At 35.9% G+C, this 19,678-nt stretch overlaps 1 protein-coding gene across 7 annotated transcripts in view; it reads right to left on the bottom strand.

Moving 5' to 3' along the window:
* Positions 1-19,678, bottom strand: part of LOC145668849 (uncharacterized) — a 276,188-nt gene that overhangs the window by 14,188 nt on the left and 242,322 nt on the right. For 6 of the 7 annotated variants that reach the window (XM_081737052.1, XM_081737054.1, XM_081737050.1 and 3 more), the window contains 7 exons: positions 19,496-19,635; positions 15,789-15,965; positions 14,074-14,236; positions 10,665-10,891; positions 8,813-8,946; positions 7,170-7,618; positions 6,258-6,407 (listed from right to left, as the gene is read on the bottom strand). In XM_081737052.1, the coding sequence (XP_081593178.1) occupies positions 6,258-6,407; positions 7,170-7,618; positions 8,813-8,946; positions 10,665-10,891; positions 14,074-14,236; positions 15,789-15,965; positions 19,496-19,635 (1,440 nt within the window). The remainder of the gene's footprint in view (positions 1-6,257; positions 6,408-7,169; positions 7,619-8,812; positions 8,947-10,664; positions 10,892-14,073; positions 14,237-15,788; positions 15,966-19,495; positions 19,636-19,678) is intronic. The other variant, XM_081737056.1, reaches the window with a different exon arrangement.

The following is a 19,678-nucleotide window of genomic DNA, read 5'->3' as shown; positions in this document are numbered from 1 at the left end:
GTTCGTTGCGCCATCTCTTGTCCACCCGCACGAATTAATTCCTAGACCAAATAGTATTTAAAACATCTGAAAATGTCATTTTTTTTTTCACTGAACTTTTTGATGAGTACAATTTCAAACAAGTTATATATAGCCTATCAGAGGCGGACTGGGAGTACAAGGGGCCACCTAGAGAATGATGCTTAAGGGCCTTAATAAATATCGAGTTGGCAGGCCCGCATTAAGATGGAGGCTTAGGGGGGCTATAGCCCCAGGCCTTCACTAGGAGGGGCCTTCACCTCCACTCTAATCAAGATCTCAACTGGCTAACTAAAAAGAATCATGAAAATACAAAATCATCAAAAAATAAAATATGACCAAAAATATGGAACATATTTTCTTAACCTTCCTACTATACTTTCACAGAAATGTAGGGTCTATTAAGTGAAGTCAGAAGGAGACACATGTTTTATCTAGCCCCGGGGCTCCAGATGGGTTAATCCAGCCCTCCAAGTTGGTCTGGAGTCTGGACTGCCCTTTTAGAAATGAACCCTTAGCTGGAGACTTGGATGGCTAAACCACCGCCCCTACGAAATATCAAGTTGTGTATGCGTATCTATAACCAAGTATTATTTGGATTTCTTTGTTTTCTATAGTCTGAAAAATCTTTGCAATGAATCGTACATGTGCCTTCAAAAAAGCAACTATTTATATTGAAAGAGATGTGAATATGATACGATTCCATCTTCAAAATTATGAGGAACTTAACTTTCATGAATGGTACCGCTACATGCAAATGAGTGAATAAATTGTAATGAACTCATTTTTTTTTTCTCCGTAAAATAATAGTCTATTTTCGTAGATTTGTTTACATGATATATAATGAAGAACATTGAGTAACCATCCAATTATGGAGGTCAATTATATCTTAATAGCAACCTGCAGCAACACAAGTAGGCCTAACACTGTTTGCACGGATGATTTTCATTGCACATCTTATAAGACTGGCCTCCTGAAAAAGAGGCGATGCATTCCTGAAGCTCACTTTCGCCCTCCGAAGTGTCGCATTCTTCAACATCTACGTCGAGTTGTATGTCAGTACAGTCTTTATTATTTGCTTTATCACAGTAGTCTAACAGAATTTTTCTGGAGTTTTTCAAACATTTTAGCAAAATTGGACAATTCAGATTTTAAATTTTCATGTTCAACTAAACATTTTTCAGCTATCTCCAGCAAAGCACCTGCTGGAATACCCTCATTTAGTAAATCAGTAAATCGGCGGGGATCAAGACGAGAAGCATCGAAGATTAAGAAAACTTACTTTTGTAAGCAAAAAGCATGGAAAATATGGCATGAACATCCTTTGGGGTCCGATATTTTGCGCTTCGGGCCCCGGGCCAGATTTACGATATCACCGGTGTGCTAAGGGAAAACCGACCCTTTTCAATGCAACCATCCACGTCCACAAACTCCATGTTTCATTGGTGACTAGAAGGGACCCTACCCTATACTTCCGGGACCCGATATCTGGGGGACACTAGACCCCGAGGTTGATTCGTGACATCACCGTTGTGCTCAGGGGATCACGACCTTTCCATTATCACCTCCCACGTCCAAAAACTACATATTTCATTGGTGAATAGGGACCCAAGCTCGAAACTTCGGGGTCCGATTTCTGGGGGTTCAGGCCCGTTTTCTGACACCACAGCTGTGCTCAGGGGACCATTATTTATCGGCACCACTCGCATCCAACAACTCTATGTCTAACACGGTTTCTTTACCGTAGAAGAAGCAGCTCCATGCTCTTTATGTGTTACCGATTGCGCATCATATTATTGAATACATAAATCATAGACGATATTACATTTTCGACTTAATAACTTACATGTATTTTTGAGACTTTCTTATTGTCTTATTGACTTTTCAACAAACAAAACTACAAGTAGGGCAGAGGCCCCTCCCCCTTTGCTAGCACTGCGGGCCCGTTAGTTACGCCACTGATCACTATGAATGAGAACGGAGTTTTGAAATAGTTATAACTAATCGAGCAATATATTAAGTGATTTTGCAGAGGGCAGGACCCACCCGGAAATTTCCGGGTATCCGGGTGGCCCAGTCCGCCTCTGTAGCCTATTTTTTTACATTTTGAATTTAGAATTTCATAAAACTGTTTCCCAACGTTTCATTATTTTTCCATCTTGCGCTATTACTATTACTATTAAGATACTATTACATTATGCACAACATATTTACAGATATGAATAATTTACTGCTGATTAGCTTCGTAAATTAGCATGCAATGTTTATTTTTGTTAAGCACAAGAAGTTTTGAAGTTAAATTACTAGATATTATGTTAAGTTTCAGAACTACGCACCCATTGTTGTCCGGTCTTGATTCAGTCTGGATAAATGGGAAGAAAAAGAATGTTTCTACAACCAGTCCCGGTATTACCCTATGTTGTTATATGAGCCCGCAACACTAAAACATAATGATGGTTGCATACAGGCTAGGTGTTCTTAGAACCAGCCAAAAATATTGATACATTTACACCCCCGCCCCTCAGAAAAGAGAAAATATTGGCTTCGTAGGTGATATATATTACACACACAGAAAGACAGATTATATATATACACAGATGGTGATCAGAAAAATGGAAACACCAGAACGAAATTGCAACTTACCAGACTAATATGGTGTCGGGCCACCTTTCGCCTTCAGAACAGCCTTGATGCGACGTGGAATGGATGCATAGAGGTCGTGAAAGGTAGCAAGTGGAATTTTACACCATTCCTCGTCCAGGGCATCGGCCGGTCCTATGAGAGAGGATGGAGGTGGAAATCGTCGCCTGAGTCGTGTTTCCAAGACGGACCACAGATGTTCAATTATGTTGAGATCTGGGAATTGGGCGGGCCAGGGGAGGTGTTGAACTTCATCCCGATGTTCCTCAAACCACGCTTCAACAACGCCAGCTGTGTGAATGGGTGCATTATCATCCTGGAAGATGGCGTCATTGTCCGGGAACAACATCCGGACCATAGGATGCAAGTGGTCTCCTAAAATTGCGACATAATCGTTGGCAGTGATTCGACGGCTAAGTGTGACCACAGGACCCAATGAAAATCATGATATGGCGGCCCACAGCATCACCGAGCCGCCGCCATGTTTCACAGTTGGGCGGAGACACTGCAGATCATAAGCTTCTTTGGGCGTTCTCCACACATAAACACGACCCCTGGGAATAGGGTGAAGGATGACTTATCCGACCATATCACACGTTTCCAGTCCTCAACGGTCCAAGTTGCATGGTCGCGGCACCATTTGCGGCGTGCGAAAGCGTTATGGTCCCTGATGAGCGGTTTGGCCCGTGCAACACGACCCCGTAAGTTCTTGTCATGTAATTAGCAGCGGACTGTGATTGTCGAAACAGGGAGGGGAGGTGCTGATTGAGTTCCTCCGTCACTTGCTGCGAAGTGGCACGACGGTTCTGCGTGACAATACGCTTTAATACCCGGCGTGACCTGTCACTCATGATTTTCTTCCGCCCACTGTTCCGCTTCCCCGATGTGGTTTTCCCGTGTGTTGTGTAGGCCGTCATCACCTTCGACACTGTCCCACGCGACACACCTAACACAGTAGTCACTGCCGTCACAGTCACTCCATATAACCGCGCACCAACAATTTGCCCTCTTTGAAAATCTGAGAGGTCTCCCATTTTACACTACCTCCGTCTGCTGCAGCCACTGGACACTGCTGTTCCACTGCGCCTGACGTAGTATGGAGACCGACCTAACACACCACCACCAGCGGTCCGGCGCTGCGGGCGCCACGACACCACTGCCAACCCATACATCTGACGTGTTGCCAACTATAGGTGTTTCCATTTTTCTGATCACCATCTGTATATATATATGTATATCTGTATATATATATATATGTATATATATATGTATACATATCTGTATATATATCTTTCTGTGTGTGTAATTCTGAAAACTAAATATAATCTCTAATCTTGGCAACATCTTGTGCTTACCAAAAATGAATATTAAACAAATTGCAATTGATGCATCATGTATCATCCTTCCTGGATAGATTGTAAGTTATGTAACTCTTGACGACATCATATCCAGCGTAACTACTGACATTAAAATAAATATATAACGAGACTTTATAGGTTGCATGGTTGTGCAACTGCATATCTTTCAACCTCAATGCTCTACGCTTGAAAGTAGCCAAAAATTGTGAAATAAAGCCGTATTTATTTGCTCTCGCAGCAACATATTACTAGACTCAGAAAAGAAGCTGAAGTCATTACAAAGGAATAATCGTGTAAAAACTACAATAATTAGTTAAGTCAGACTAGTTTCCGGTAGCAACCACATAATTTTGTTTTACGAACTACATATTTCATTGTTTATTTTTTTTTATTACTTCTGTAATACTTAATGCACAGAGACATTCGACAAATAATGCCTTTATGATATCTTGAAATATAGCCAAACTGTAAAATTTATAACTGAAAACTATTTTATGAAGTTCCCCTTTACATTTATACAATAAAACCTATTAAATTGGCCATCTGCGTTAAAAAACTCAAGCTTAGGTCACTGGTAGAAAGTGTCCATACTTAGATAAATTTCTAACTTCTCTTTTTATACTAATTTCAGGAACATGATTACTTTTCATTCCGGCTTCATCCCGGCAAAATTAAAATACCGCTAATTTTACAGTAATTATGTGATATCTGCAAATAGCTAAAAGACAATCGAAATGTGGAACAAGAGCGCCCTAGACAATATCATTTTACATGAAATACCGTTATCACGACTCATTTACCTGCTTTCGATTTCGAGCCATTTTGAAAATCGGCATTTATTTTCGCGTTTGTAAACGGCTGATAACAGAATGCCACTAGGAGACTTGGGATAACGGTACCTCACGTAAAATAATATTGTCTAGGGCGCCACATTTCAATTACCTTTTATCTATTTGAAGATATCACATAATTACTGTAAAATTAGCAGTATTTTAATTTTGCCGGGATGAGGCCTCTTAATACTGCCACAAGCGGTAGTTCGAAGATCCCAACCTTGAGGTCATTTTTCTTGTAATTTCATTAGAAGCATACGTTTTAAAATACCGAGATATTACCGATAATTGTCCCGATTTTATATATTCACTGTAGCTTTGTTATAGTAGATATTGCCATGAACTTCGCAGACAGATTGAAAAACTCAAAAAGTTTTTTTGTGTTGCAGGTTCGCTTCTGATTTCTGCCACGATATCACAGCAATTAGCATTTATTGAAGATGGCAACAGGTGCAGAGAAACCTTGTGTTGTGCTCGCGTTTCATTCATATCAGTCTGTCCTATTAGTGCAACGACACTTCCGAACGAAGTTCAACAAAGGTATATATGTATCAACTGCCAAGTCCATTCGGTGACGGTATGCACAGTTTTCAGCTTTTGGATGCCTCTGTAAGGAGAAATCAACTGGTAGGCCTACAGTGAGAAACCGTTGAGCACATGCAAGCTAGTTTTGCACAAAGCCCATGAAAGTCCACGAGCAGAGCAAGCAAGTGAGCTGAACATTTCACAACCTACCGTTTGGAAGATCTTACGAAACAACATGAAACAGAAGCCTTACCGCTTGCAACTGCTACAAAGCCCTGACACCTGATGACAAAGTCAGACGCTTTGAATTTTCGGTACAGTTGCAACAACTTAAGGAAGAAGATGGGTTTTGTGAGAAACTCATCTTTAGTAACGAAGCAACTTTTTTTTTTTTTTTTTTTTTTTTTTTTTTGTGAATGTCACTTAAAAAAATGAGTTCTTCAATATGTCTGCGAAGTTTTGTAACAATATGCAAAATAATAAAGTTGCAGTGAACTTATGAAATCGGGTCAATTATTTGTAATAACCGTTAGTTCCCCTGGATTCGGCGTCCTCAAATTAGTATAAGAAGTACAATTCGAAATTTATCCAAGTATGGGCACTTTTTGCCAGTGGCGTAAGTGTTAGTTCTTTGTCGCCTAATTGTTAATCCATAAATAATAATAATAATAATAATAATAATAATAATAATAATAATAATAATAATAATAATAATAAACATCTTCTATTTTGTCAATTTACTTATTTACTTTTGTTGTTGAACTAAAAATGCACTAGAATTGCCCACATAAATATTAATAATAAACTCAAGATTTTTAAAGAAATCAGAAGACATTTGAAACCTTAGAAACGACTCATGAAGCGGTCAAAGCATCTGTGTTACCTTCTTGTATTACAAATCCTTCGATAACATGGGTTAGAACTTGAGGTTTAACAAGTGCCTTTGGAGGTCCTTTGTCTTTGACTTCTTCCAGTCCATTTTCGATTATTTCTCCATTCACCACTGGTTTGTCGTCTTTCACCACAGGTTCAGCTAAATAAATAAGGAAACAAACTTACTGTATTTCCACCAGAAAAAAATAAATAATCTCAGAACAAACATATAGAATTGTTTACTGGCTAGAAACAGCCTAATAAGCATGAATGAATGTATAGTCAGCGACAAAAGTTCTTTCCGTTTGGTAAGATTTATTTTGGAAATAACGCTGAACGTACAGAAAATTATTCTTTTTAATTTACTGAAAACTACTCAAATTGTCCATTCTGTCCAAGTTATTTACGAAACTTAATTTCATCAAACGGTAAGAATTTTTGTCGCTGACTGTACAACTGAGTCGAAAACTGTATACTATCCTAATACAATTTGTTAGTCCGATAGTTATAATTTTCGCTTGAAGTTCTAAATCGTTTCACAGAACTACAAAATTTAAAAGTATTCGTTTTTCAAACTGGTACATGGTTGCATAAAATGTACACTAAATACTAATTAACAACAATTAAAGAAGTCCCTCATTTTTTTTACAACTGTCCCATGAAAGCATAAGCTGCTGAAATTATTTCAACAATAAACTTTATAGAAGCATCATAAGTACATGAATCAAGTTAATCAACCATGCCTTTATATACATTTCGAGGAAAGTATTCATACGATTTTTATTTTTTCCTTCCTCTTTTCTTACAAAAAGAATTAACCGCAAGTTGTTACAATTTTACAGAAATTAAGTTTTTTTATGTTTTAAATGTTTAATATGACACCAAATTGTTGGCTTTTTAATTAATATGAACATTAACTTACGTTCAGTCTCTGTATTTTCGGTGACTTCCATGGGACTCTCGACACCATTGGTTTGTTCCTCCACCATCTTCGGTGACGTATCTTCTTTCGAAGTCTGCGTGCCAATCGCCATCGAGTTAACCACAGTGGTTGTTGAGATGGGTACTGCAGTCACCGTTGTTGACGTCACTGTCGCCACTGTCGAAGTCATTGTTGATATCGACGTTGGAGGTGGAGGCATCATTGTTGAAGCAGGTACTGAGGTGGGAGGCATCGCGGTAGCTGCAGACACCGTCATCATGGGTTTCTCCGACTGCGTGGACACAGCAGCCACAGGCGCTGGCTTCATCTGTGGGTGGGGCTGCGCTGGGGACTTATTCATCGTCTGCTGCGACTTCTCCGCTAACGTCGGTGATGGTACTGACGTAGCCGTGGAGGCAACAGTGGCAGGTGCGGGTAACATGACTCGGCTAACGACAAGAAAAGACCTATTATTGGCAGATAGTATCGTATTTCCTGTATGTTTTAAGACGCACACCAAAGATTAAAGCAGTTTTCCTATTGCTAATATCGAGAGAACAAACATGACTAACAATAATAACGAAATTAATACCAATATACAACTACAGTTACAAGCCAATCACGAATAATGCTACCTGTACACATAGTATTTATTTGTATGTTGTTTTCTTGCATAACTTGAAAAGATTTTGAAATTTTAACAATCTGTTTTACTCAAGGGTCTCTTTTGAGGACTTCCTTAGAAAGTGGTCAGAGAGCAGAAGAGGATGTAAAAGACAGTTTCCTGTTCATTTTCTTCTTCAAAATCCAAGCCATTAGCCCATAAATAGAAGCGTGACAGTATTTTGTATCATCTTCTGGCTGTTTACCGGTATTTTCTAAAATATATAGCCTGGTAGTATTTCCAACGCCTTGGCCTATTTTAAATACACCAGAACAAATATTCTGTCGAGAATAAGATCTCAGTCTGGGCAAAGCTATTGTTCTACGAAAGCTTTAGAAAGTAGATGGGGTTAAGATATATCTAAAGATGTCCTTTGAAGCAAGAAACAAACAAACAAACAAAACGCAAAGTACATTAATTGTATTATTTCATTCAGTGCTTTCTTTACAATTTTACTAGTAACTTAAAAACACAGGATAGTATTAACATGTCAGCCTTCTAGGGGTCTAATAGTTAGAAAGTACTAGGAAACAAAGAGATCAGTGCCTTGAGGCATTATCTGTGTGCGCAATTTGATTTTTTGTATTAGCCACAACTGACATCTATTTTTGATAAACCTTTTCACACAGCAGAAAAGAGCAAGGAGAGTACGTTTTGGGTTCATTTATAAGATAACCTTTCACGCTATTATTTATAACACAAGCATGTGAACTGTAACACACACAACCAACTTCTATCTGATCGTGTTGTACTGAGTTCGATTTTACGACAAAGCTGATCTTATCTCATTATAGCCTTTGTGTCAAAAAGAGACGTTGAAAAGCCCTATCAATCACATCATTTTCTTTTTCTCTGCATTTCGTCAATGACCCGTGTGAGGCTTGAAAGCTAAGTATCTCTATTTAATGTCTTTAGTATGGCTGCGTTGTGAACTATTATTTCAAGTACCCTTCATCATCTAGGTTATTTATTAACTTACTTGTTGGCAGTGACCTGGATTTGAGGAGCGGGACTGATTGGTTGTGGTTTCGTTTGGTTGGCTGCGTCGGCTTTCTGCGTCGTTACACCGGGCGCTGGCGATGTTCGGTTAGTTGGCTTTGTTCGCATTTTTGCCTGGAACGAACAAGTAAGAATTACTCACTCACTCTAAATGTTAAGACCGAATACAAAATTAAATAAGAAGCTTACTGCATGCACAGTAAGCGGTTATTATTGATGCTTCAAAAGCTTACAAGTAAGGTCACGTAAAAAAGAAAGAAAAAAAAGTCAGAAGCTCTCTATCTTTATCTGTACGAAGCATTAGAACTAATATTGTAATGGCGGATACAGAAAGGAATTCTGTAGAGTCAAATATAATTGCATCAATGCATTTAATTTATATAATTTTGCTTTTTTAAGACGTTGTTTATTCTTTACCAACACAATTTTTGAGAGATGAAATTGTCCAAATTTTCTCCCCGTAGATCCGCATCGCTTTAGTAAATTAGTAGCATGACGTGGGAAGACAGATATGCATTGGTGTTGGCTCATATGTTATGGTCAGTCTTCACTCTTTTTCCTTTAAACTACTATCAATGTTTAAAATATACCATCAACCACTTTGAAGTATTAGGAAAAAAAAATCTACAGAGTTCACATTGAAATTTTGGTACTGATTTCTCAGAGTTTCCATGACAATAAGTAAATTTTCCTTGACCTGCGACACCGTGAAAAGTTATCATTTGTGGTTCGACATAAAAGCCTCCACCATTCCCATAGTCACCCAACGCTCTCTTTCTTATTTTCAAAATACAGTATAAGCTTTTTTTATACTTTAAATATTTATCATAAGTCAAACTTCCTATATTTGGAATACAATAACACACTAGTACCAAATGTAATTTTAAACTAACGATATCTTCAATATTTCGACATTCTGAATATACTTACAAACATAAACGAGTAAACATATAATAATTTGCCCTATCTCTTTGATTATCTACAACCAACAAACTTAATCTATTTTCTTTCTTCTGTAGCACTATACGGTATTTTCTTATTAATTTTTATTTTCCTCCGAAGCATGAAGTTTAAAATCCTTTTGGCGCTCCATAAGATGCTTTATTTCTAAAGATAATCTTCTCTTTACAGTATTTTCTTTTAATCTTCTTTTTAAATCTCTCTTGATTCTCTGAGCGTAGGTTAAAGCATTCCCTGACTTTTCTGACCCTGATTCTAGAAGATTTCCCTGACTTTCAAGGTCAAAGTGAACCCTGGTTTAGATTAGATTCCATTCAAAATACTCGTAACTCATGTGCCTAGTACACCTCATTCCCCGCAAATTAGACGTAACTCAGCAGTACCTAGTACGCCTTATTCCCCACAAATTTCACTAATAATTGAAATTAGTTGATGTCACAAATTGCATATTACACGATAAATGAAACTGACTAATGAGATGTTTGAGAAGTCCAGAATATTAAAGGGCCAGGCTACTATCTTAATATGACTCATGGAATAATTAACCCCTTCACATATGACTTTTTTCGGAATTTTTTTGCAATGCTGTAAACATCTATGCCTATTCTGGCGCTTACTTAAACTAACAGATATTCACAAAGCACAGGAAACCTGTAACCTTCTCTCTTCTATTGACAGCAAGAGGGATACAGCCGCTCAAACATCGAAACGCGTGACACGCGTCAAAATACGGAAGGGAAAAGTGAAAAGCAATGAGTCCAGCGCGTCAAAATATGGCAAGGGATTAATATGGTCTTCTGAACAAATAAATAAGATGATCATTTTCCTCGCTGAGTACAGTTGTATCGTAATTGAGACAAACTAATACGCACCTGAGTTTTTTGTGTCTGCACTTGCGCTGTGCTCATGTTAGCAGTGCCACTAGTTTGCGTAGATATCGAACTACTTGTTCCTTTGTTGGCAGTACTAACAGATGGCAAAATATTGGACAAAGTTCTTGGACCTGTTGCTTTAGGTTGAATATTGGCTGGCATTTCCATACTTTGGCGAGGTTTCTGCATTTGAGCTCCAGGTATTGCTGTGGGAGGCGGCAGGGCAGCTGCAAGACAAAGGAAAAACCTCTTAATCATACAAAATCTTCATATCAAAACTTTACCCTATACTATAAAAGAGAATTGCGTTTCTCACCTCAGTAATTATCCCTTCTCCCCTTTGACCTCTTACCAATCCACTATTCCCAACAGTATTAACTTCCTCCACTTTCAACCCATTTACAAAAGAAACGGCACTATGTACCCCATTACTGTAAAGTACTATGGTCTTCAGATCTACTGAAAACCGTCTATATAGCTGAATGGGGTACTTATCTAAGCACATTTTCGAAATAAGTCTTTGTAAAAAAAAAAAAAAATAAATAAATAAATAAAAATAAAAAAATTAAAAAATATAATAATAATAATAATAATAATAATAATAATAATAATAATAATAATAATAATAATAATAATAATAATTTTCAATCCTTTGTAACTTTGTTCATTTGAAATCCGTCATATGATGATCAATAATATTTAAAGCATTTTAAATGTGCATTGGCCAATCTGTTTCATTTCCATTATTACTGTTATAAAGGCCACCAAAATCTGGATGTTTGTGATACTGTAGTGTCCTTAGTTTGCTGCACTGAATAATAAATGAAATATTTTCATTAAACATGTGGATCTGAAATGTGTAATAACCATACATCATTTGTAACGAAGTAAGGTAAATCAAGAAGAATTTTAACGAGTTGCCAAACATACGCCATTTTACGTAATATATCAAATGTAACCATGTTTTTCGTACCTCCGAAATGGTTTGAGATATCAGATTTCTGTAAACGGCATTATGATCTTTATAATGGCCTACTGAAAACCATCTTCGTAACTGGATCTGCTACTTATTTAACCAGTTTTTCGAAATGAAGTCATTTGAAAACAGTTGACTTTTCAATTCCTTGTACCTTTGATTTTACTTGTTCGAAATATGCCATATGATGACCGTAGTATTCGACACTCAGGTACTTTGGATCTGCGCTACGCCGTGGCCGGGTCCCTTGCGTAATTACTATAGTGCAGAACCTTTCAAAATTTAGTTGTTTTTCAATATTTATCGATAGCTTCCTAAGTTTGCAACACTGCATAATAAGTGTCAGTTGTGAGTTTTCATTTTGCATGCAGATTTGAAATAAATAATATGTAATAACCTGACATGGTGTAATTAAAAAAAAAAGACAGTGTTGCGTTGGCAACATTGTTAATCTAGTGGTACTGAAAAGTATGTCAAAGATATTTGTCGATATTAGCATGGTTCAAAAATTCACGGTTTTGTATTTATTAGTTTAAAAATTACAAGGGTATCAAGATAAATGTTCCACTCTGATGAATGGTATATATGAATTTTTTCTTCCCGATTTTTTTTTTCCTGGATACAGCTTTGTTACAGAGTGAAGAAGCTGGCCTACAAACAGACCTGGCTTTAAAACTCGATGGTTTCATGGGAGTAACCACCGCTCTGCTATCAGGCAATTATCATTTTCCCCGCTCATCTTTTGGTTTCTGTAGGGCATAACTCAAATCTTAACTTTATATATATATATATATATATATATATATATATATATAAATATATATATATCTATAAAAGTAGATAACATTTAGTTTGTATGCAAAAATCCATAGGTGGTCAGAAGCAGCTATTTCGGAACTGAGGCGATTTATAAGGGGTCTATCAAGTAATGATTTCAGTGATCATGCATCTGATTATGGAACTTTCGATCGAGAACACAATTATCTCCGAACGTTTCGAAGGATGAGTTATATATGAGTAGTATCACGTTATTTTTCAGTTTCTTAGAAAATTAAATAATTATAAATTATTCATTGCTGCTTTTATAAATTATTCAAGATTACTAATAAAACTCCAACTGACCAAAGCAGCATACATATGTTTTTATTTATGTTACAGGATAATGCAGCGTTTCCCAACCGGTGTGCCGCGGCACACTAGTGTGCCGTGAATGGACCGCTGGTGTGCCGCGAGGAATCGAAACAAAATTATTAATTTTATAGCAATCAAATTACAAAACGTAGGGGAAAATGTATATTTGTATTTCACATTACTATGAACCTCTACTATGAATCTACAATTTTAAGTTTCATACCGGGTTACTGTTCTGCATTTCTAATGTTAAAAAGTATTTGTTATCATTGTTATGATCATTATTGCTTCTTTATTGTTGCAGATTATTTCGTAACTTGAAAATTTAAAATATCACTCAATCCTCTCGACAAATTACCTACATTTGTGTTTTAAATGTAAAAGAGATTTGTTTGTTCGTTCGTTATTTAGTGATCTTCCTTCTTAGTAAAAGGCTGGATACAGTTTTTGAAAAGAAAGCGTATTTTTATAAACCTGAGTCCAATATTTCATTGCAATTGTTTTCTATTTTAAAATTAGAATGAAAAATAAGCATAATGTTTTACCACGAGGGAAAACAAGTGATAGAGCTTTCTTCTCTGCGAGGAGGAGATCAATAATCACAGAAAAATTACCACTGTGTTTTATATTTACGATTTTGTTTCGGGAGGGGCTTTGCTAACTTTCGGGGGAAGGGGGGGCTTTGCCTGAAAATGTGAAAATTCTGCAAGATATTTCATATACTTTAAGAAAGTAAGAAAGATTTCGGGGGGCTTAAGCCCGGAAGCCCCCCTAAATACGCCACTGATAATACCTATAAGTGTGCCGGGAGAATCCAAGTAACACCCGTAGTGTGCCGCAAGTTTGAAAAGGTTGGGAAACGCTGGGATAATGTGTCTGAGGAAGGCTATGTTACATAGCCGAAACTGTAACACAAATATATAATCTTAAAATATACTGCTTTGGTCAGTTGGAGTTTTATTGACAATCTTAAATAATTATCATTAATAATACAGAAGAAACGGCAGAATTAAGAAGTCATAGACTCATATTTTGTACCATCAAAAAATTACCTATGTAAGTATATTATTTTAAAAGCCTACAATATTTTTCTTGTCTGCTAATGTATAAGTTCTATGTTTAAGAAATATGATATACTAAAGAAAAAATTCATGTTGGGACATGTTAATCAACAACCAACACCATTAAACAGTTAATGCAATTGTCCCATATGACAAAATATCAATCTAAACACCACAATTGCTACCAAAATTTGCACTGAAATTTAAGTTACTAAAGAATACTCAGAAGCAATTCACTTACGATTATGGGTGGGGATTGCTTGCGGTGGTGGGCTTTGGATAAACATCCCATCCTGCTGTGTCCCACGAATGAAAATCGGGTTTTGTGTTGTCAACAGAGCTGGGGACTGAAGACCACCGGGAGTAGCCCACGCTATTCCTTGGGGTAGAGAGGTACCAAATGCCTGTAAGACAAAAGAAAAACCAAAACACATCGCTAAGTATTTGGTTCTCTTGCTAGAAATTGATCACAGAAAGCCCAAGAGTACATACTATGGCGAGTGGCACAACAACCAACAAAATTTCATCCTTTCAACAAACGATTGAACGCTTAACAATTTTTCTACGCATCGAAGTTCTCTGTAATTATTTTTTTCTTTTATTATGTTGGTATATGAGGCCTTCTAAGAATATCAAAAAGGTATGAAGTTGGAAGTTGAAGTAGCTTCGCGTGGTTAAGTATCTTCTGAAAAGAACATATATTGAACACTCATATTCTTTCTTCTATTCTACTAAGAACTGTAACTATTGAAAGTTTACACAATAATCTTAAATCAATTTTAGTAATGTACTTTTAAGCGATGACGAGCCTTTGTACTTATTAAGAAGCCCTATTACTGTGAAATTAAAATACCGCTAATTTTACAGTAATTATATGATATCTTCAAATAAGATATAAATAAATAAATAAAAGATAATCGAAAAGTGGAACAAGAGCTCGCTAGACAATATTATTTTACATGAGATACCGTTATCACGACTCTCTTATCTGCTTTCGATTTTCAGGCATTTAGAAAATCGGCATTTATTTCCGCGTTTATAAACGGCTGCAAACGGAAAGCTACTAGCTAGACTCATGATAACGGTACTTCATACAAAATAATATTGTCTAGCGTGATCTTGTTCCACATTTCGATTATCTTTATCTATTTGAAGATATCACGTAATTACTGTAAAATTAGCGGCATTTTTAATTTCGCAGTGATTAGGTCTCTTAAATAACAAAGTTAGTTAAGTTAGTAGGTATGTTTTCACGAATGCTGATCAGTCTCCCAGATTATCCTTTATTTTCTGTAATATTTTGAAAAGAAAAGTGAAAAAATGATCGGACACTGATGAACATTCTTACATAAAAAAGCAACGTCAGTAATTAATTGGAGACAATCCTGCAAGACTAAATTATTATAATTAGAACCATGCTTAAATTATACGTTACAAGAGATTGTATTAATATACTGGCTTAAAAAAAAAAAAAAAAAAAAAAAAAAGGTATTATGACTACGCATGCAACTAGCTACAAAAAAGTAATAATAATCTTAGGGCTACAAGATACACACACAAAACGTTACAAACATGCATATCAGATGATAATTTCTACTAATAAATCAATATTTAGAATTCAGAATTCGTACTTTAATACTCCGTAACTTTAAACTGCGTGCTTATACCAAATAACTCATTATTTTAAAATATTTTATAGAACATAAGTATTGAGAAAATTATAAAAATAATAACGATGTTAATTTCTAGAAAGGGCAATAAAGTAAACTGTTATGTCCCCATTACCGTTCAATTTCTACGCATTCCTGCACTAGCATATAATATCAAAAAGGAAAAAAATATAAAAGCTAATATTACTTATTGGACCTCCTACTACTACGAATCCTATTAATTGTAGATTACAAGACTCCTCACTAAAGATGTAATTTCGTTAAGAATCATTCAACTGTCACATACCTGGATGGGACTAATGAGCTGAGCCTGACTGCTAAGCATAGCTGCGGTAGGTGCTTGAGTAGTAATGAGCTGGGGCTGGGATACCACACATCCTGTAACAGCCTGAGTTCCTTTAACTGTGCTGTTGCCTACACCATTAGATGATACAACAGTCGATTTGGGGACACCTGTTATCACCTGCACACATACACACAAATATTCCACTGCTCAGTCAGTTGCGAACAGAATTATCCAACATTTTAGCGTATATTATAAAACCCTATCTATCTTTCACGAATGCTTAACAACCGTTCTCTTTGTTCTTAAGCGTAAATTTATATCTACAAAATTACGTGTTAATGCAAGCTTACATTAACAACAAAATAATAATGTACAAAGGCGGTCAGATGTTAAAGGCTTATTTCTTCGTTGCGACAAACTGTGCACGTGAGTCGTCCAGTTCAAAAACGGCTCTTGTCCATTTATAGCAAATCCCAGAAATCTCGTTAAAAAAAAAAAAAAAAAAAAAAAAAAGTAGAATCTGCATGTTTTGTAGAACTGGAAATACTTCAGTGTGTTTATGTGAAAAGCTTTAACATCCTAAAAATATTTCCAGTTCTACAAAACGCATCGGTCCTACAGTTTTTGTCGGTTTTCTAGGATCTGATATAAATGGACAATAGCCGTTTTGGAACTGGACTCATCATCTGTGATTTTCACATAAAAAATGAAATGAAATCTCAGTTTTACGTCCCACGGATATACCGGTGGGGCTAAAGGAGACGGTGATTATGAGAAATGAATGAAATGGTGGAATGAAGAAAGTGGGAGGAAACGGGAGAACCCCAAGAAAACCCACGAGCATGGTGTTTGTCCACACGGCGCGAGCTGGGATCGAACCAGAGACCCCAAGCACTGGAGGTGAACACTCTACCACTGAGCCATCGCGCCCCCGATTTTCACATCAAGTACTGTATAGTTAACATAATCCTGGTATTAGAACAGAATGGTCAATGTGGTTGAACGATATCCCCTTTTGGAAGAGAGCTATATACAAAGGCAGATATAGTAACTGAAAGTAAAGATTCATCTCAGATTAATGACCGCTTATGAACCGATACTCTAAGCCGAAAAAATCACATATGTTTTGCAACATATGGCGACACAAATTTGCAAATTATCGAATGGTTTTTACAAGAAAATAAATATAAATCAATGATTTCCTAAGAGAAAGCTCTACAACATTCATCACGTATTTCTAGCCTCGTCCGCTAATTATATTATTTACTATTATTATTTTAAATACACTTTCATTTATGAGCTTCTTGCCACGTTGAGATTTGCAAAACAAAACGAACTGGGTATCGCAGTTCTGTAACTATCAACATGACTACATGTCCACAACTATGAAATGGCTGGACAAGTATATTTAACGTGATTATCGCGACAAAATTATGATCATAAACCTGTAGTATTTTTTTGATTTGACGCAACACATACGTTAATATAAATTTAATTTTCAACTACTTTAACTGTCGGTCCACCTTCGTACATAACTTATCACTAATACTAAATTACAATAATTAGGACTTAAGTACTAATATTACAAACTAGTCCCAGCTCAAGTGTATGCTATCCTGAGAGGTATACATTTTATTACACGCAGTCCCATCAGGCTTAATAAAAGAATACCTTTATTCGAAGTAATTTACTTCAAGCTCATATCCTGCGTAACTATTCCTACATCTAAATCTGTATTTGTATTCGTCGTGATGTTTTACACTAAAAATCAAATCTTATTACTATTCAGAAGTACTTAAAAAATATATTCATCTCTAGTTATAAAGTAATGATATTAACAAGTGATTAAACTTTGGAAATCAACTCTAAACATTAAGAGTCTTCATCCCGGCGAAATTAAAATACCGCTAATTTTACACTAATTATGTGATATCTTCAAATAGATAAAAGATAATTGAAATATGAAACAAGAGCGCCCTAGATAATATTATTTTGCGTGAGGTACCGTTATCACAAGTCACCTAGCGGCTTTCCGTTTTCAGCTGTTTAGAAACGCGAAAATAAATGCCGATTTTGAAAATGGCTCGAAATCGAAAGCAGATAAGTGAGTCGTGATAACGGTTTCTCATCTAAAATAATATTGTCTAGGGCACTCTTGTTCCACATTTCGATTATCTTTTATCTATTTGAAGATATCACATAATTACTGTAAAATTAGCTGTATTTTAATTTCGCTGGGATGAAGACTCGCAAAGAAATATCTATAAAATACAGAAACATATTAATTTACAATAATTTCAATATATCGATAAAATTAAGATTTAAGTTTTAAATATACACAAACACAGAATACCTAATCTTTTGAACTTTCTCTAGCTGAACGATATATGGTTGGTGGGGAAGATAAGCAAATTGATTAAGAAGTAATGAAGATTTCTTTACTTTCGCATCTGGACAAAACAAGCGGAAGTGACTCTTACAGAAATCAGATTACTAAAGTTTGTGCCCATTTGTACAAAATACTCTCTCAAACTTACGAAAAAAAGATTAATCTAATGTTTGTGTAAGGTAACTGCACAGAACAGAAACATGGATAATGCAAAACAGAAACGAAAAAGACTGAGAGTTCGAAAAGTTGAATACGGAGAACTGAGCAAAACTAAGTGGGTGGAACGAAAAAATCAATGAGAAAAAATTAGCAGATAAGATGAAGTTATTGAAGTAACATAAGTAGACGAAATTACTAATATATATGTTTTCCCTACAGCAGTACACTCATGTCCAAAATTATTGTCACATGTCCATAAATATGTTGTTGTAGGAATATAATTTGATAACGAATTCGCTCGGTATTTCTTATAATGTTAGTATGTGTGTAATCGGCAATAAGACATGTAAGTGGAAAATTTCATGTCAAAAGAGCAGTAAATAAGAATAATAAAATGAAAATAAAACTTTCTTGTCCATTTAGCAACATTTTGTTTTACTCATTCTAATTTTCGTATTTATAATTCTTTTCCCATGAAATTTACCACAAACACACATTTCCCGATTATACACATAGTATCAGTATTAAAAGTACCCTGCAAAGTCATTATCAAATTATATTCTTACAAGACGACAGTTATAGATATGCGACAATTCTTTTTTTTACATGAGTGTACATACAGTTTATCTATTTCAAAACGACATATTGCACGCCATACTAAGATAGGAGCAAGGAAAATTGTATGTAAGAAAATACAAATTTTGAAACTCAGAAAATTTAAGGCAAGAAAATTCTAAATTAGAACAAATGTGAATTATATGTAATCTCCATGTGGTATTTCACAAGGGCGGTATACTTATTTTGCAGTGATATGTGTAAATATATGTATGTGGGGGGGGGGGGGGTGGATAGGAGAGGCAAGCCATAATTGCAAAAAAATGTCACTTACCATCTCACGTAAAAAATAATAATGTTTGGTTTAACTCGATGTAGACATTATACTCACTATAAACACGTACGGGATATTTGACAACGACAATTCCTTACTTTTATTAACATGACCTTACCAAAAAATATCTACATGAGATAGTGACTGCTTCAATTTGAATATATTGTCTTGTAATTCTTATTCTTATCAATGTATGAACACAAATAGTTCAAAACAAATCAAAAAATATAGCAGCAAAATTTCAAGTACTGCATTACTTTAGCAACTAACCTTCTGCATATCTCCAGGTTTTCCTCCAGCCGCTGAATGGGCAGGAAGAATGTTTGGTTGACTACTGATAACTCCCAGCTGGCTGATCACCAACGTCTGGTTTGTGGTCGTTGGTATCGTAGCGTAACCTGGAAAAGATGCTACTCAAACTGTAAAATATTGCCTTATATATTGCCAATGTTA

This window comes from Thermobia domestica, chromosome 13 (assembly GCF_964235325.1).
Source record: "Thermobia domestica chromosome 13, izTheDome1.hap1.1, whole genome shotgun sequence".
NCBI classification, from domain to species: domain Eukaryota; kingdom Metazoa; phylum Arthropoda; class Insecta; order Zygentoma; family Lepismatidae; genus Thermobia; species Thermobia domestica.
This window is presented reverse-complemented; position numbering and strand designations above follow the sequence as displayed.